Source organism: Neolamprologus brichardi, chromosome 14 (genome assembly GCF_056152115.1).
Source record: "Neolamprologus brichardi isolate AB-2024 chromosome 14, ASM5615211v1, whole genome shotgun sequence".
Lineage (NCBI taxonomy): Eukaryota > Metazoa > Chordata > Actinopteri > Cichliformes > Cichlidae > Neolamprologus > Neolamprologus brichardi.
Window position 1 is genome coordinate 9,384,068 of NC_142117.1, and position 20,598 is coordinate 9,404,665.

The 20,598-nt window shown below is 41.0% G+C and overlaps 1 protein-coding gene across 1 annotated transcript in view; it reads right to left on the minus strand.

Annotated features, from left to right (window-relative positions):
- The window catches only part of LOC102783717 (calsyntenin-2-like), a 321,541-nt gene that overhangs the window by 208,691 nt on the left and 92,252 nt on the right, over nt 1-20,598 (minus strand). Inside the window, exon 2 of the mRNA XM_087850771.1 lies at nt 2,426-2,548. Within this exon, the coding sequence (XP_087706897.1) occupies nt 2,426-2,548 (123 nt within the window). The remainder of the gene's footprint in view (nt 1-2,425; nt 2,549-20,598) is intronic.

Genomic DNA, 20,598 nt, shown 5'->3' on the forward strand with positions numbered 1-20,598 from the left:
TTCGGAGAATACTAAACCTTTTGTAATGATTAAATTATGTATTATTTGTGTTGCATTGATGTGATGTCTGATTAATAACTTAAGCCTGAAGCATGTGGAAGATGTGTTTCCGGACAGGCTGACCCAACACCAGAGTTTGCAGAGGAATACAACTAGCTTTATCTCGAGCTCAGTCTTTAAAACTAATCTGTAGTTTTGCATAACAGCCTGATGCAGTCTTTCTGATTTCCTTGGTAACCTAATAAGGTCTAGTTTTACCAAGCTGACATGTTCTCTTGGTACTTGTCACTTTTCCAGCACAGTTTCAACATCGCTCTATGCAGAGCTGTCACTGGAATGGAAAAATCCAAGTTGATGATTGAGTATGTGTAGGCACTTGTCAACTAATAAAATTATGTGTTGTGACAGAGTAGACAGAAGCATATGCTACAGACAAGGTTTATTTCCTGCACATTCTAACTCACTTCATGAATATAAAATCAACTTAGTTATAAAGCAGAGAATGTATATTGAAGTGTTGCATTGATGTCTGGAGCATATAGCTGTCTGAATCAGGTACCTTTTTTATTCTCCTTGTTTCCTAAGGCAAAACGGCTCCATTTTGTCACACACAGCCATGCATAAAGCAATGAGTATCTATGCTGGTGCATTTCACTTGTCATGATATTCTGTCTCTGTGATTTTGAAGCTTCTGATCTGCTGTAGTGCCACAGTGATGGCTGATGTCAGTCTCAGCCAGCTTTTAGACAGACACAGCGCTGCCACAGTTCCTGTTGTTCCAGACCAGTGACTGTGGTGACTGCTGCATCCTGCTCGGCAGTCCGGGAGGATTACTGGTCAGGTTTGGAGTGATGTTAAAGACAGGCGTGTACGGCAGCTTAGTCATATTTTGCTGCTGAATTAATCTCAACCATGAGGGGCTTCCCAGAAAATGTGTGTATCCCGATTTCCACATAAATGTTTGTGGTGTGTATACGTGTATGTGTGTGTGTGAGACATTTTAACACCTTTCAAAAGTGTATAAATGTGCTCAAGCAGATGCTGATTTTACGATCTCGTTAATATCTCTGCTCCTGCAATCGCCGATTCATCTGGCTGACTGTTGTCAGTCAGGCGTGGCGTGTCCGTGTCTTAGATCTATGGTAATTGAAACCTGGCTGGCCTAATTAATGAGCCTTAACCACTACCTGTGCACTGCCCTGCCACTCCACCCTAGCTGGAAGAAGGAAAGATTCACTTCAGCTAATTACTGGATAACTCTCTCTGGCCTGAATCTTGTCTGTGCATTTGGACACAACTTCTGTAAGAGTGTCTGCTGCACTGTGGGCTTGCTGGGGGTTGCTCAACGGTGCACCACAGGGAGGGAGATGAATGTGGGAAGTGGTGATAAGAGGCAATAGACAATGTAGAACTGACAGAGATAGCAGGACAAGAGAGGGCGGACTGCAAAAAAACATCATGGCAATGCTACAGCTTTTGTTTATTAATATCGAAGTGCAAGATCTCTCTTTTACTCTCACTTATGCAATCCTGGAATACTCATGTGCTCTGCCTGCTCTGTGTGCACTTCCTGCTTGTGTGGCTATCAGTCTTTCGAGAGCCAGAGGACATACGCTGGTCAGCCAGCTACCCTCCCCACTGTCTAATCATTTTCTCTCTTTCTCCCTGTAGGGTGGCCATTACAGTGAGCCCCTCAGGCCATGCTCCAGCACATGCACACACACATACGCACACACTCACAATAGCCAATAATGAAAAAAAAAAAATGTGTTAGTAAGCACACAAATCACACGCGCCCCCCTCTCCGTCCAACCATTCGTCCAGCTCAGCTTGAGGGTCTCTGTGAGTGGGCTTCAGCCCCGCACAACAGCCCCATGCTAGTGCCCTGGCCACATTAGCAGCCTGGCAGGAGATTGACTGTTTGGGCTCGCCAACAGCCTCCAGCTAACGTCCTCCCACAAGAGCTGGCACCCTTTGGATGAGCTGGAATGGCCACAAAGTGGGAAGAATCTAATCCGGTTTGACTCGTCTTTTTTTCTTACCCTCCCGTCCCCACTCTTCTCCGCCACCATGGGGCTTATTTGGGCTACTTTCCACTCTAAATAAATATGAAAGATGAGTATGTGATGTATGTTCACTGGGAATTATTGGATTTAATAGTTGCAGGCAGCAAAGAGCTGGGATAACTCTTAAAAAAAAGGCTGTGATGCAGCAGTTATAGTGAAGCCAATTTAAGCCCCTTCACATTGATGTCACATGACAGCTTTATATGTTTATATCCTTAGTGTAAGTATATCCCGCAGCTATGCTTCCCTGTGCGGATTAACACCTGAGTCATTGGCGACCGCCTCCATTTGGTCTGAGTTAGCCTGCTCTGTTGCTATGATCCTTGTCAAGTTGACAACCTAGTTGAAATGTATGATACCTGCATAAGGAACTGGAGCATCTTTATCCAGGGCCACCAGGGGAGGATCCAGCAGAACGATGTCAGTGTTTTCAGTGATCACCCCATGGTATGATGTCTCAATCCAAGGCTTGTGTTTATTCACTGTGGAGACAGAAAGAAAACATATGTAAACTAAAAAGTCTATGCTTCAGCCTTAACGTGCTAAAATGCAAATCTTCAACTAATGTCACCTTTAAAAACAAAACAAAACGTGGCCACAGACAAGTTCAGCTTGAAACGCGAGAAAGTTAACATGCTGCTGCAAATAGCCGTGCAAATTTTACTGGCAAAGCTCCTGCAGCCTCCTTTTCTATGAGACCTTTTCATTTTGGCTAATCTCCCCTGCTACTTCTGTTCTTTCTTTTGTTCTTTTCTTCCTTCAAACATTCCCCGCAGGTTTCAAAGCATAGTGACAAAACTCGACCAAAGACCACCACTGCGCTGCCAACACAAAACTGTGGTCTGAGTCAAAACACAGGGTCTTATTAACGGTCATAACTGAATAAAAGCCCTTTGGATTGTGCGCAGCATTGTGCCAATCCACTTGCGATTTGCTTACTATTCTAAAGTCCAAAGAAGAAGAAGAAGACAAAGAGCCAAAAGAAAACAGTGGATCATATAAATCGTTCTTGCTGCCTTTTAGCCAGGCCATAAAAAACAAACAAACGAAAAACACAGCACTTTGTCTGCTTTCGAAATGTCAAGTTTTTGTATGTGGATTGAAATTGACGATGAAAAGCTTTAATTTGAGGTCCCCTGAGAAGCGGTGCTTAAAAAACAGAATATTTTATTTAATGGTGAATAAAGTGCATAAACAATAATTACTTTTCATTCAGTGAAAGGAAAACCAAAGAACGCATGCTCTTTCTAAGTCCTAATCAAGCAATCATTGTTATAGAGCACTTCAGTTATGCACTGAATGCCAGTAAAAGCCACTTGACAATGCTAAAAAGTGGAGTTTCCAAACAAGACAAGTAAATGCACCCAGGCATCATGCTCTTTTAATGTGAGTACACAAAGAACACTTTGTTGTCGTTATGAAACAAATGCATCTTCAATTACATTTTCATTTAATCACTTCCATACAATTTAATTATCTGCTTTCACTGCACTTAAAATCAAATTAACACGGTCTAAAACAGTGATTCCCAACCAGGAGTACTCGGAGCCCGGGGGACACTTCTACAGCTGCCTGGGTGCTTGTGGTAAGATTGTATGAAACTCAACTAATGTGAATTTGATGTGTTTGCGTGGGGGTGAAAAATCACCATCGAAATAGGATCAAAGTTGAAACAGTCGTGATCAGAAGTTATAATCATGCTAATCTGTAAGCTATCAGATGGAGCAGATCTTCAACCCACAGGAGTCAATTATCAGTTAGCTTGTTAACATCAAAAATGTTAGTTAAATATTATTATTATTATTATCATCATCATCATGATAAATGGTTGGTATAATTATATACAAGTGGTGGATATGACAGTGCTATTAGCTAAAAGTGACTGCCACAAAAGTCAAAATTGTTAGCTTAAATGGCTTGAACAGTCAAGGGAACAGGTAAGAGGAAAAGGGGAAATAGTTTTGTAAATGTAATAATGGTTCAATTAGCTAAAAGTAACCAAAATAAGGAAATTATGAAAACTGAAAAATAGACTGATGAAAAATGGTTCAAATTACTAGCTAAACATAATAGCGTCATAATGGAACTTGCCAAAAGCAATAGCTGAAATAGCTAAACGTAATCCATGTAAATTAAGTGTTGAAAGAGCAAGTTTCTATCACTTCAGTACTTAACTTGATATTTAGGCACAAGTATTGAAATTATATTTTCACTTAATGTGAGTAGCAGAAAAAAAGGTAATGAGACTGGGGAAATGCATGTTAGCACCACAGGGATGCATATTCATGAATGTCACCCCGCAAAGCATGGCTAACAGCGCTGATACAATCAGTCTCATTTACAGGGAGACAGAGATGGGAACATGTTAGTGTATTTGGGCGTGATGAACATGCATGAGGTTGTGACAACAGTTAGGGGTAAAACTTTTTTTTTTCACAGGATTTCATCTTTAAATGTCAAACTGTGTCATGTTGGGAATGAAAATCTTGCTGTTGATGATGCACGGGAATATCAAGTAGAAGCATTATTTGAATGTGTTATCACGGTGCCTCCCAGACATACAAAAAAAAAAACACTCTTGAGAGGCTTTTTTTTCCCAAAGCAATCTGTTGTTGGACTGTTACAGAACAATTAGCACTCTGTTGCAGAAATAAACCAGACAAAATCAACTGCTTTAGCAGGGCCTCATGCAGGCAAATCAAAAAATAAGTGAGCTGTAAAAGATGACGAGAAAAAAGCTAAAATTATTCTCCAACTTGGTACGAGTGCGCAACCCCAATAAATGTGTAATACAGGGCATAATACTGTTTGAGTACAATGCATGACAGCTAATGAGGGGTCTAGAGAATAGAAGGGGCTTGTCATCGGCTTCATATTCAGTCTTCTCACAGTTTAGATGCCCTATTGATCTTTTAATCCTTCCTTCTCGGTTTCTGCCACTCACCATGACTACTTAGCAGTGTCACGCTGACCCAAAGGTTCTGTTCAGCATTATCAAAATTTTCCCCTGTGAAAGCATTCCAACCTGGCCTCACTCCCAGCTCGTCACATAATGTTGCTTGTGATAATTTTTCGACTTGGGTAGTCTGTGCAGACCTTTGTGTGTCACCCTAGCTGATGTCGTGACCGCTATGATAGAAATGAGCATGATTAAGCACAACCATCCTTTTTTCCTAAACTGATGCACATAGCTCTGTTGTTTTAATTGGACATACCAATAGCCCATCCACATGCCTTCCAATCCATCCATCCATACGTACATCCTCTTCTGCTTATCCATTAGTCCATAGGTTTTTGTACATCATCATCCTTCAAGCAACTGTAGTAAAGTTGTATCAGGTGCATTGAATGTGTACTGTAACTAGGGCTGCCACAAACGATTATTTTGATAGTCGACTAGTCACAGATTATTTTTGCGATTAGTCGACTAATCAGATCATGCATCCATTGGACGTAAAACGTACAGCTTATTGCACCAGCATGCATCTGCTCTTATATAAATATCATTAGCTTACAGCTTGAAGTGTTTAAGGTATGTGCTAACTAAAAATAAAGACAAGATGATAGTTTATTGCATTTTAATAAAATTTACAGATTGTTTCAGTGAAGTTTAATAAACTCCTTGCTATCTAAAATATAACAGGACACCGGAGTATATTCTCGAGCATCTCACACTTCTGATAATCAGTTGACGTTTATTCAGCTGTGTAAAAACTATAACTTTATTTCTCAGCCAAACCGATTTACTCAGGAACAAATAAATAATAAAATACTACAAAAAAAGCCAAACAATAACATTTGTAAGTTATCTAAGTGACTTATATTACATGTTTAACCTGAGTAGCGAAAGACGGCGGTGGCTTTGAAAACGATTTGCCGGGAGTCCGGTGCTCTCACGGGATCTAGTGAGCCTTGCCCCCGGCTAGCTATCGAGCTAGTGGGTAACAGACGTCTCCGAAAACGTCGGAGCACTTTTGAAAATATGTGGTGTCTTGATAAACTGAGCAGATATTTGAAGTTTACACAGTTACATTCTCGCCTGAAAATATGTTAAGCTTTATTTTGTGACCTAAAAAGAATAATAAGAGTAATATTAAAACTAACTAGCTGCAGCCATTGTTGGAAACTGTGCTGGGCCGCGCTATGAATTCTGGGACACAGCTTCTCCTTCTTCTTCGGGGTTTAACGGCAGCTGTCATCCTTGTACATGCAGTGCTGCCATCTTCTGTTTCAGTCCGTTATTACACTCTTAAATCCTACTACTTATTCCTGCGGCTTTTGTGATCTTACAAAGCTTCAAACGATTAAATTAGTCGTCGACAATTTTGATAGTCGACGTAATCGTGACTAGTCGACTAATCGTGGCAGCCCTAACTGTAACCAAGTCTTAGCTTGTTAGAATTAAGAAAATGCCCTTTCAAAAACTTTAAAACAATACGTTTTTCTATTCATAAACTGCAGTACACAGTGATTATCGGTGTGAACATTGCAAATTAGTTTATTAATATCACACTAATGGTGTCCTTTGTCATATCAAGCATGTGCAAAGTGGACTGTTTTTCCAGTCGGTGTGCCCAAGCTGCATTGGCATTGAGGGTTAAATCCATCTTAAAGTCTCACTGCTCTCAGTGTGTGGGATGGAATAGTTTTTCAGCAGAAGTAATGAGACCATTAAAAGAGACTCCACCTCCACTAATCGCCACAGTATCTCAATGGGAGTACCACCTACGCATTAACCCCCAATGACAGCTCATGTATTCATTGGTAAGAAATATGATGCTGGCACCACTTTAGCAGAGCGGGGTCCATGTACTGACAACTTGAGACAAGACCCTGAGTCAGTGCCACAAAATGTATGATATGTTTCTTTATCCTTAGAAATAATGCAGGACATCAGAAGTCGAGAAGCGGTAGAAGGGAGGGCGTGCAGGTGGGGGGAGAATTGAATGAGCCGGACGATCAGTCCCAGAGATTCCCAAAGGAAACATTGCAGCCGATTAACACAATCGAACCCACGGCTGCAAGCACTAATGCCTTGAAACCAAGTGATTAGCCACATACTCATCAATGGTGTTTTGTATCAAAACTACACACGGTTAATCCGCTAATCAATCTGAAATGAACATGAATCTCAGCCAAAGTTGTCTGCAGTTTCCCCTCTGCAGGTAGAAAGAGAACAGTTGTTCTCTTCGCTAAAAGGCTTCGAGCTTTTATGTACTAACGACACACCAGTGAGATTGCTCTTTTCGACATCTGATTGAACTGTGTGGTGCTGTGAGGCCTTCAGGCTTCAGACAGACTATAATAAGATGTGTGCTTAAAAAAGGACCAAACAAACATGCCCACGCGTGAAAAAAACTGCACTTTGAGTGACCCCAATTTTTAAAAGCAAACAACTTGAATGGCTACTAAAAGCACTCAGTAAATGGCATGTGATAACCTGTGTTTGTGAATGGAGGAAGGTCAATTTGCCAGCATCTCGTGAGACCTGGTGGCTGTTTGGCTGAAGAAATTGACTCAGATGCAAGAGACGTGTTACACCTAACGACAGAGCCAAAATTATTTTCTGTTTCATGTGTTAACAAGCAGAGCACACTGCTCATGTGTGATTATCATGTTTTCCCAACCAGACCTAAGCTGGGATTCAAATATCATGACCTTTCACAACCATGACACACATCGAAGCAAGTGGGTGAATTCTGTTAATGGAGAAAAAACTCTAGATCAGCCACTATAACCAAAAGGATTCATTTAAGTGAATATATGATAAGACAATTGAAAAGCATTTTAACAAGGCAACTGTCATATCCATCCAATATGTCTTTTCTGGCACATTAAAGAAAGCGATGGAAGTGACTGTGGAAATGAGATCTAGTCACATTTTTGCACACTTGAGAAAAAAATCTCAAGGTACATTAGCCCGCTCATGTTCATTTTATAATTTGAATTAAATATTTGCAAAATACACAATACCAAATGTTATTTTTCTTCTTACTTTTACATTTGGAAATGACAGCCAGTAGTACCATGTGCTCTCCTGTCACCAAATATGCAAAACCTAAAGACAGCAGTGACCTCAGGGGACAGTTAATCTTTCTTTTAAAATATGAATATATCGGATGGGTTATTTTTTTCTGCATTTTCTTTATATGGTGATGTGATATGTATATAAAACAAAATGGGAGATGGGTTGCAAAGTGGCTTGCCAATGCACGGCAACAGTTGCCATGCTAAAGCAGCTTAAATACCAAACACGCACTGAGATTTGCCAGTTGCATGTGTAATGCGGTAGCTGTTGTGGCCCTGCTCTGAGAGCAGTAAAATATGCAGGGGTTGTGGCTCTGTGGTCAGCAGGAGCTAATGCAGCAGGAACCATTTTTCTTTTTTAGTTGTTTTAATGAAACCCATTACTGCCTTCAGCTCTTCAATATTCTCTGCTTTTTACTGGGTTTGTTGCCACTAAATTAATCAAATGTATTACTCGAACATTTCCATAATTACCACTTTCTTGTAATATTGTCTTTCATTGTCTTTTCACAAATGAGTGAAGTGAAAGGCCACTGAATCATTTCTGTACTTCAAATTAATCTCAGGGTTTAGGCGATCCAGTTGTCAAACTTGTACGGGCTAATATAATCAGGTTGTGTGACAGCTGAAAGGTGAATGCTGGAGCTCATGTGCCCTTTACTGCTGGCTGCAGGTCAGGGGGACTATCTGCCTCTGTCGTTTCACCGCCAATTAAGCTGAGTGTCGTGGATTTGACTTGAGGCTCTGGGCATGGCAGGGGCGCTATAATGGCTGATTAATCTCTGACCAAGCAACGGTGTGCCACCGTAACTGTGCTGGCAGGTGCCACCCCTTAACAGGCGGGTGCTGCAATCTGAACAGCCTCTCGGGGGGACAGGGGAGGAAGAGAAACCGTTGTAATTAAAAAGAAATTTGTATGAAATTAAACTCTGATTGATAAGGTCAACAAAAGGGGGCCATGATGAATACATCAACATAATGAAAAGCAAACGTAGCACAGACAGTTAGCCATTACTGTGACCAACAGGCAATTACAGCTACACTGCAAGCGGGGAGCTCACGCCAGCTCGGAGAGGCTCAGAGATGTCCGTCAGCGGGTTGCTGCAAATTATCAAGAAACATCCCAGCTCTGCTATTGTCAAGGGGTGTTTCTCAGTACACTTTTTCTCCCTTTACCCACTACCACTTCATCAATGCAGTGATCCATGGCTTCCTTGAACCTTGGAGATCTTTGCAAACTTTAATCTTCTTTGCACTCAGTGTGCTGGCTTTGTGCTTCACAGAGCAAGATGACAGGACTGATCTGCAGGGGGGAAGACTTTATTACATTGCACTGAGTACTCGCTCAGTGATTTTGAATTAAGATCAGTTAGACTATATGGGTAAAACAGGTAGTTTGCAAGCTGAGAAATTGTGTATTATATAGCGTAAGTTCATTTAAAAAAAACCTTTGTGGGTATTTTAGAAGTGCAGTGTTTTTTTAGTTTAGTACCTCCCTGCCTACTAAATGCCCACATCTTTGTAAATTCACACCCACAGGTTGTAATGCAGATGTCTGCAAGAAATCCAAAGTCACACTCACATGACGACTACACTGTAAAAAATATATACTACGATATCGTCTTTTGTTCCCCTAAAAAAGTACACTATTATTCTTCTTTCACTAAGCAGGATCTTGAAATACGTGAGGAGTTAATGTAACCTTTTATTTCCCTCATGCCAGCATTAAACACAATTAGACTGCCTAGTAGAAATGAAATGCAAAGGTCTTGGTGTAACTTGCGAGGCTACCCTGATGTGCATTTGTAAGGCTCTGATTCGTCTTTCGAGAAAGAAAAAAATACCGTCAAGTGCCTTTCTCAAAATGTTGGGTCGAGCCTCCCCCACTGTAAAAATGTCTTTAGTGTATTTTATTGAATAAAACAAAGGAAAAGGAACATAGATACCAGTTTATGAAGAATTGGTTTCTGCTTCTATTGAGCATCAGTGTTGGATTATTTAATTTGAATCAATGGATGGTGTAATGATTAAGAAACTTGTAATTTGTAAACAGGATCTTGAAAAAAGATTAATAAGTTTACATCTGCTAATTATTACCAAAGAAAGTACAAAGTAAGCATTTATTTTCTATATGGTACAATATACTTCTATGTCTCATATACTCATGAATGTGGCCCTTTTTTGTATAGTTGGTAACACTCGGATAAACACTTGGATGTGATATGACCCATGACTACGGGTATAATTCCCCTAAATGAAATGTATTTAATTTCAAATGACATTGTTATTATATTTTTCTATAAATACTCAAAGGTAGGCAGTTGAATAAGGAGGTAATGATTGAGGTTTAACGGTAAATAAATAAATAATTATAGTCAGTAAATTTAAGGAGTGTGCAAGTAAATTTTAAGTAATGCCTGACTAAATTTATATTCATGTACGCAAAAGTACCGTGTACTTACAATGTAAGACAGGAAATATTGCTTTTTTTCCTGCAAAATTACCATCAAGCACTACTCACTTACAATCAAATTATTTAAATTATTATAAGTCCTAGGGTATTTGATGATTCTAAATTGATCATAGATGTGAATAGGGATGGGTACCGGTGTCCGGTGCCATGATGGCACCGGTTCTGACATAAACGGTAGTAACCAGACCGAAAAGCAGCGCACATTTCGGTGCTTTATTTCGGTGCTTTTTTTTTTCCCTATACACTTTAGATTCTAGCCAATCATTTTACGTTTCCGAGGATAGTAGGCGGGTCCAGGTGCGTACGTTCTTTTAGAGCAGAGCTACAGATTAAAATGCCCAAGGCGAAGCGGTCAAAAGTCTGGCTGTACTTCACAGCAAAATATGCAAACTCAGCAGCCTGCAACAAGTGCTTTAAGCTGCTACTGTGACACTGTCAAATCCAATGAAACACCTGGCGACGCATAGCTACGGAGCCCTGCAGGGGACATGGGAGAAAAAAAAATTAAGACGGACTTTTGCGAGATCTCGAGATTTGCGAGATCTCGCAAAACTAACTCGGGATCTCGCAAAAGTTTTGCGAGATCTCGCAAACGTTTTAGCCGCATTCTTCGGACGCTGTCTCTAAGCCGACCGGGAGGTCGAGGCACGATGTGCCGGGAAAGCGGTGTTCCTCCCGGCTGTAGTAGGTCTCGACCTCCCGATAGCTCGAAGCTAATGGGAAGAATGCGGCTAAAACTTGCGAGATCTCGCAAAAGTTTTGCGAGATCCCGAGTTTGTTTTGCGAGATCTCGCAAAAGTTTTGCGAGATCCCGAGTTTGTTTTGCGAGATCTCGCAAAAGTTTTGCGAGATCCCGAGTTAGTTTTGCGAGATCTCGCAAAAGTTTTGCGAGATCCCGAGTTAGTTTTGCGAGATCTCGCAAAAGTCCGTCTTAATTTTTTTTTTTCTCCCATGTCCCCTGCGGGGCTCCGTACATAACGGGTTTTTTTAAAGCCGAGAAATGCGCCGTATTTGATAGCTTGCTGCGAGACCTCACACCGAGCGCATCTACTGCGGGTGTGGTGCCTGTTATCGGACCCGGAGCCCTGCTAGTGTAGCAGAAATGATGACGGATGATGATGGCAGCAGCAGCCGTTCTTCTCTGCGTGAGTAGCTTCATGTTGTTCGTGTGTAATTTACGTTGAGTAGGCTAACCATGTTATTAAATTAATGCATGTAAGGTGAACTAGCAAACACCGTCGTAGTTACATGCGGCTGTCTTCTTGTTTGATGGCAGATACTCCCTTCACCCTGGCCAAAAAGGCTAAAATGACCAAAGAAAAAGTGGAAAACAGTTAAACATGAGAGGTTTTTGGACAAAGTTTGTGTTTTTTCCATTGTTTAAGCACTGCTTCCAGCCAAGAGTGATACCATATATGCCCCATAGCTGCAGAAAAGGCTAACATTGTTATCTTTTTACAAAAAAACAGCTAAACATGAGAGGTTTTTGGACCAATTTTGTGTTCTCCATTCTTTAAGCACCGGTTTGAGCACCGTTTAAGCACCGGCACCGTTTCAAAAGTACCGGTTTGGCACCGGTATCGGATAAAACCTAAACGATACCCATCCCTAGATGTGAATGTGTGTGTGAATAGTTGTCTTTCTCTCTGTAAGAGACCTGCAGACCTGTCTATGGTGTAACCTGCATGTTGCACCATGGCAGCTGCGTCCCTGTATCGGATATATCGGATAGGTGGAAGAAAATGGATGGATGGACTGTATTAAAAAGCATTACTAGGATTTTTTAAATTCAGTTTATTCTCCATATGGGGGAGAAAGTCTTTTTTTTTTATTGTTTTGCTTTTTCTTCTTGAGTAGAATGCAAGCAAGTTCCAAGTTCATTAGTCAGTCAGAGCATACAGCAAAAGAAAATGTGTTCCTGCCAAAACACCTGGGTCACATTGAGGCTGTCTCTCTGCAGTCCCTTTCAGACAGTGACACCCTGACCTGCGCTGTGCCTGGTACAGAGCTCCTTCTGCTGTCCTCTCATCTTAGAACAGTGTCTGGAGGACACAATGGAAGCTAAACTCCACAGTTTCATACAATAGAAAAATAAAATCCCTACACATAGACCTTGTGTGTCCTTTGGGTTGTAATTGAAAATCATGACACGGCCAGAAAATAATTCACCTGTTGCCCCCTCTTTGGCCTTTTGTGGCTGTTCTGTTTGGATTTAGTTCCTTGAGATTATGAGCTGTTTGCAGCCCTGGGCTGAGCGAGATAAAGCGGGATCACACTGTGCTTCTTATATTTTTTTTTTTAGTTTTGTTGAGAGTAGAATAACCCAATCATTCAGTCTGCTCTGCATTGCCCCTAGGTGCGTTTGTGTGTACATGTGTAGGTGTAAAAAGCAGTATATAGGCCTGTGCATGTTTGTGTGCCTGCTGCTTCTGTGGTCCTGGCAAGTTGTGCATTCTGGGCATGATCCAAGCGCCTGGTGTCTGGTACGTGAGTGTGTGCATGTATGTGTGTTGGTTATTGCTTGGGAGGGCAGTAGGGGAGGTTCAGTGGCATGCTGGAGACCACAACGGCGTTGCAGCAGGTACCTACAGCCTTTGAGCCTAACAAATCCAAAGCAGCAAGTTCACACAACGCTGTGTGAAAACACCCAGCAGGCTTTTGACCATGGTAAAAAAAGAAGAAACAACAAACAATATAACAACAATCAAGCTCAAAGGTTCATATACAAAAAGAAAAACTCATAAAGGAGCGCTGATAGTTCTGTACTACACAAGATAAAAAAACACAGACAGGAGGTAAGTGCTGCCACACGTATCAAAGTCCGCCTTTATTTCCACCTCAGTGAGCAATGGCATTTTTCTTTTGACATTTGTCTGCCATCCTCCCCTCAACATTGTCCCTGCAGCAAAATGATAGAGCCAAGACAAAGGTCAGGCTTTTATCATAAGCTTGTTTTCCATCCACCTTGGCTGAAGTGCAAAATCCCCCTCTGGAGTCTAAATGCAAGACCAAAAAAGAGCCTCAGGAAGGAGAAGAGAGAGGCGGAAATGCACAATACAAATTGTCGAAGTTTGTCTCTGTGTCGTAAGTCACCGTTCTCCCGTATCACCGTGTGCGCTGCTCTGTTTTTAGGTGGGGACTTATTAGCCCGCAGAAAAAAGGCTCACTGAACAGTTACTCTGCTGCTGTGTAACACCCCCATGTCTGTGACTGCCCCTGAGGAAGTGTGAGAAAAACAAAGAGAGAGATGAAGGAGTGTTATGCATTAAGGTACACGGAGGAAGAAAAAAAACTAAAAGCATCCATCCAAATGACCAGGGTAGATTCACAGGAGCTGAATATGCACTTCTGGTGCCATTACCCCCAGCTATCACGACCCCTCTTTATCAAATGGCTTCACAGTCACAAATGTTCTCTCTGTGCGTCATTTGAGAGCCATTACCCCGCTCCATTATTGTATGTGCAATTCGAGATATGGCATTTACAGCTTCCTGCTTTTCTCAAATTTCACATGCACTCCGAACATGCCATTAAATACACCTACACTGCAAAGTATTGCTGCGGGGCAAGAGTCACAAGAATCACAAATGATGTGTACTGAGTGCACATATCACATGCATACTGAGAATAAACTAAACAGTAAAGACTATGATGGTGCATTTACGTCAGAATCCCTAATTTATTCACCTACAAATACTTAGAGGGGGTAACAAGCCAAGTTTTTACAGGAAGCAAACTCCAAAGTAATTTCAAGTAGTGTATAATTTGATGGTAAATTTACATAAAAACAAACTTTATTCCCCCACCTCACATTATAAATACACTGTACTTTTCAGGCGTAGGCCGTATTATGGAGTAGATGAATTTTTTTACACTTTTAATTAATATTCATTATCTTAACATGAATGATAGATATTCTATAATTCAGTGGTCCTTTTATTTTACCAATATAAATGCAAGGACTGTTCTCCCTTACCAACTCACAAGAAAAAATAAATCCCCTCAAACTTTGTAGGTCTATGTGACCTTATAATGAGTCTAACTTCTAGTCTAACTTAGCTTTTCTCTCACAACGACTACTCAAACATAACTTTCATGTAAAATACTTGGAAGTTAGGCAAAGATAACCCACTCCATAATACGATCCGCAAGACTGCAAATCTACCAAGAACTTATGCAGTACTTAAAATTACTTACTTACTGGTAAAAGTACATGAAATTACTTGCAAGATCATTTCCGTGTACTTTAATGTAAAATTTCTGAAGTTAGTTTTCTGAAGGCACTTAAAAAACTTATGCATTGTCTAAATTTACTTGCAGTATAATTATTGTTCCCTGTATAAACCTGGCTTGTTTCCTCCTTATTCTAGTGTATATACTTCCAAGTATTAGTTGGTAAAAACAACAGAATTACATCATAATTTCACATTTTAAATTTGGTGTGGGCCTATATTGAAATTTGATCTAATTACAGAGGAATGAGATGCCCTTCGTCGTAGGCCGTATTACAAAATGTTACACTGATGGGCCCATTCAAACATTCAACATTACTTTGAAAACAGTGGCTAGGAACAGTTTCAGTTTGTCATGTCGTTTGACAAACTTTGTCGAGATGTTTTTTGTAGAGGAATTCACAACATCCTGCATATGGCAGTTTCATCCAATAGTTGACATTTTCTTTGAAATTGGATTCTGTCTCAGGAAGATAACTCCCCCAGTCTTAATCCCACCACCCACAGCAGCAGCAGACACAGCTGTACTTGTCTGTACTGCGTGCACAAAGAAGTTGTAACTATGCTATATTTTTCCAGAACATGTGCATTTCAGATTTCCATCATATGAAACTGTTACATTAACCAATTCAAATCCATGTTGTGATTACATACTTTCCGCTGGATAATTGCGTAATTTCACTGCCGCTGCTGTTTTTACATGACAGTGCTAATGCAAACACGTTGCTGATTTCTCTGCAGAACAACCTGACCCACTGCAGACAGCACAAATCGGTGGCAGACTCAATGAGCATTTGCTAGGTGTTCAAATGCTTATTACTCTGAGGTAGAGGTTCACACCTCCGCCCAAATGGAACCTACTAGTGCACGCCATTGCAAATTCATTTTATAACTAAGCTACCCTGACCATTAGCGGTGAAAGCAAAGTTTATTGCCAATACTACAGGAAAAGGTGTGTTATTATCGACCCAGTCAAAGTGGAAAGATTAAAGAAATTGCCAAGTACATAAAATTGAAAATCATGGAAAAATGATCAGCATCCCTGCTCTGAAATGCTATGGGCATCCTCACTCAGGACTCTGATCAAGAGCTCTATGAGCAGTCCAAATGGACAGAACTAAGCAGGCAAACAGAATGGGGATCATTCTTTTTGGTTAAGGGAGAAACCACAACATGGACTTGTAGATGCTAACTATCCTGAGTGGAGCTTTTTCTCCAGTGCAGTAAGTTTGGAACCTTAATTACAAACTAGCTGCCACTGTCACTGGAGGTTTCAATAATTCACTGAAAAAGAGAAAAATTAACCACAGTGGGATTATTGCAGATGCAATCATCAGGACTTTACACATCATATATGATGTGTAAATACCTGATCTACACATAGTGCACTAATTTCCTGCCAAAATGTAATGAATGCACATGAAAAAAGGTTGCTGCAGAGTATATTAAAGTTACCTACGATACATACATTATTGGGTATCTACTGCTGACTACAGCACACTCAGAGTTTTGGATCACACGCTTGCTTCAATCTAGTTTATGCTAGAAGAAAATCCCTGAACCCTATCCAGTTCAAATAAGTTCAAGAGCATGGGCTAACTTTTATAAGGGGGCAAATTAGCGTGTGGTTGCATTACCAATAATGCACCAATAGGAGTAGAAGGTTCTGCAGCTGATCTACTAAAATGTGCTAATTTATAAACAAAGACAGAGCCAGTTTGCTTCAGTCATGACCAACTTTCTACCAAGAACAGGTAAAAAAAGAGTCGACCTGATGGAAAATAATAAAGTGTAACCATGGATTTTACACAGGTCTGGAAACAGCATGGCAATTCAAATCAATCAGAGGCAGCTGAAGGAGACTAGATATGTTTTGAGATAAGGTCAAAGTCTCTGGTTAGGAATTGCTGATTTAGGCACATAAAAAAGGCACACAAAAAAATGAAATCAACATGTTGCTCTGACTGCTGTGTCTCAGTTGCTTCTGTAGTCCTAGACTTTTCCGCCACGTTAGGACCAGCGCTTCTGTTTTTTGTTTCTACTAGAAGATGATGAGAGTTGTTTATAATGCTGCCTGTATGCCCGCGGTCCTTTACATGTTGCAGATTGAATTTGGGACCAGTGAGACCTCTCCCTTTGTGAGGAAAAAAAAACATTGTCGATGTCACGGGGTTAAATTAATTTTAAGATTTTATCTTGTTTGGTTTCTATTAGTAAACTTTGTTTTGGATTTGTTGGATTTTATTTACACATTTTTTATTTGGAAATTTTATATGCACATCTCCCAATTCAGGAAATGGTCAATATCTGCACAGTCACCTGGTGTAAAAGAGTGAAGGACAGCACAGTGAAGGACAATTTAGTCAAGGACAGCGAAGAAAGGAGGGGAAGCATTAAAAATCACATTGCATGGGATGTCAAGGAAACTGGAGACTAGCTATGGCGCTGCATTTGTGGAACTGGTGTCAAATGAGGTGGACCCAGTAAAAGGCAGCTTGCTGTATATAGTGAGACCCAAACGACTGATTCCAGTAATGGTTTCTTAAACGTCTGTTTTAAGGTTACTGTGCCTGTGGAGATTAAATACTGTTGACTGCTAGTTTATTCTTTGTCTTGGTGTTTTTGTTATTTAATACATTACATTTTCTTATCAGCTTCCCTGATCTCTGCGTCCTCCTTTTTAGCTGCTCTCCACCCAACAGAAAATGACTTTTCTTCCTTTCTTTTTTACTCCAGCACCTAATAAATCCACCTGCTTCCTGTGTGTGTGTGTGTGTGTGTGTGTGTGTGTGTGTGTGTGTTTGTAATATTATTTTAGATAGAAGCTTGACATTTACCATGAGTGGACTGCAACAAACGTACACGTAAAAGCTCCATACTTTTATTTTATCTTACTTTTATTTTTATTCCTTTCAGTCTGTTTTTATTTTATAGTATTTGGTGGACTTTTTCAGGGAGGGGCAGGAAAATGTAATTGACTAGCAGGAATGCATAAATATACTGATCATTTTCTGCTCAGTTAAGTGTAAAAACCCCCTGTTTCTGCCTGCTTTGTTTTAGACTTCTAGAAACCGTGCATTAGATAAGTTGGGTGGTAAGTTCTGTACACTGTAGGAAGCAAACCAAATATATAACACCTAGGCTGACTCAGACCACTTCTACTGTCTCTCACAGCTCAGTAAGTGTCCTCTTATTTGCAGATGGACTCAAGTATGAGCTGAGAAAAAGGAGTCGCTGGGAGTTCTCAGGTCTGTTTTGTTGCAGGCAGAATTTTTCCTCTGCCCAGTTAATATGGCACCTCAGGCCAGCTGTGAACAGGGGGTTGAAAACACATCGAGCCAATAAAAGTATCCCCAGTGTAATCCTTTTAAAGTGGCTGGGCTTTTGAAACGAAGGCCACCGTCTTATGGAACATGAAGTGCACTATGCACAGTAATCTGGTTAAAGACGTGTGTGTATGTGGCCCCGTGTGTGTGTGCGTGAAGGAAACATTTACACTTACAGCGGCATGACCTTGGAAACAATTTCTTCTTGTGTCTGTTCTCAAATAGATTTCGTTGGCTTAGTTTTTTCCCCCTTTTTTCATTTCTTGTTGTGTTTTTACTTTCAGCCTCTTCACTCAAATGCATGCAGTCTGGTCAGGCTGTTTCATCTTAGTCGCCTACATACCGTGGACACGTGTTCCCCCCCCCCCCCCCCCCCCCCCCCCCCCCCCGCACATACACATACACTCAGCTCTCCACAGCACTTAGTCCCTTGTGCTCCTAAGAGCGTGTTCATGATTCTTCCTGGCAGTCCATTCCACTTTGCCTCTCTCTATCTTTCTCATATTGCTCTAAAAATCGAAGGCAACTGAGCAAGGAGATGAGAGGAAGAGTATCCCTGCAGGGACTCTTTTTGGACCTCTGCTAAACACACACACGCACACACACATGCACAAACTTCATCCACGCAGATATCTAGCTCATTTTACCTGATCCTGGAGGGATTAAAGGCAGGAAAAGAGAGCTAAAATGCGTCATTTCTCCAGAGCAGAAAAAGAAAAGAATTAAAGAGGGCTCATTAGCCCCACTGACATATTGTTAGGGAACAGCTTCAAGCAGAGCTACATTTGTCAATCCTAATATATAAAAAATGTCTGGTGAGACAGTTCCACTGTAAACAAAACACAAAAACGTTCTTTTTTTTGACTCTGAAGACAATTAAGTCTAAAATATATATATATATATATACTATTTGCACAGTAACATTATTAATTGATAATAACGTTACACCTGCTGCACCTTGCTGCAACATCCCCAACATAATTTGGAAATCAATGGCAGCTGTCTCATTGTAGCCTGCTGGTTCCACATTAAAATGACTTTATTATTATTATTACTTGATAGCGGCTATCAGTAGGGATGGGTATCGTACTTTTGAAACGGTGCTGGTGCTTAAACGGTGCTCGAACCAGTGCTTAAAGAATGGAGAACACACACTTTGTCCAAAAACCTCTTATGTTTAGCTGTTTTTTTTTTGTAAAAATATAACAATGTTAGCCTTTTCTGCAGCTATAGGGCATATATGGGATCACTCTTGGCTGGAAAAAATGCTTAATCAATGGAAAAAACACCAAACCTCTCAAGTTTAGCTGTTTTCCACTCTTCTTTGGTCATTTTAGCCTTTTTTGCCAGGGTGAAGGGAGTATCTGCCATCAAACAAGAGGACAGCCGCATGTAACTACGACGGTGTTTGCTAGTTCACCTTACATGCATTAATGTAATAACGTGGTTAGCCTACTCAACGTAAATTACACACGAACAACATCAAGCTACTCACTCAGAGAAGAACGGCTGCTGCTGCATCATCATCCGTCATCATTTCTGCTACACTGGCAGGGCTAGGGGCCAGGACTCTCCTCTTCGGGTTTTTGGGGGATGTTGCTAACTCTGGGTCAGATAACAGGCACCACACCCGCAGTAGATGTGCTCGGTGTGAGGTCTCGCAGCAAGCTATCAAATACGGTGCATTTCTCGGCTTTTAACAAAATTCTATACGTTGCCAGGTGTTTCATCAGATTTGAGGTGTTACCTCCTTTGCATAGTGTCACCTTAAAGCACTTGTTGCAGCTGCTGAGTTTGCATCTTTTGCTGTGAAGTACAGCCAGACTTTTGACCGCTTCACCTTGGGCATTTTTAATCTGTAGCTCTGCTCTAAAAGAACGTACATACCTGGGCCCGCCTACTACGCTTGCAAAGGTAAAATGATTGGCTAGAATCCAAAGTGTGTGACATCTCAGGAAAAAAAAAGCACCAAAATAAAGCACCGAAATGTGCGCTGCTTTTCGGTCTGGTTACTACCATTTATGTCAGAACTGGTGCCATAATGGCACCGGATACCGGTACCCATCCCTAGCTATGAAGTGTATGATTATGACCACCCTAACAATGTGTTAGTTTCCCTTTCACTGCCAAAACAACCCTGACACATCGAGGCATGGACTCCACTTGACCCATGAAGGGGCGCTGCGGTATCTGGCACCAAGGTGTTAGCAGCAGATCCTGTAAGTCCTGTAAATTCTGAGGCGGAGCCTCCGTGGATTGGACTTGTTTGTTCAGCACATCCCACAGATGCTCGATTGGATTGAGATCTGGAGAATTTAGAGGCCAACTCAATACTTCAAACTTGTGCCCAAAGTATCACATTTGCCTCTGCCAGCTTATCTTCTTCCCATAGTGCAACCTGGTGGCAGGTGCTCCATATTTAGCAGTGCACACACACCTGGCCATCCACATGATGTAAGAGAAAATGTGATTCA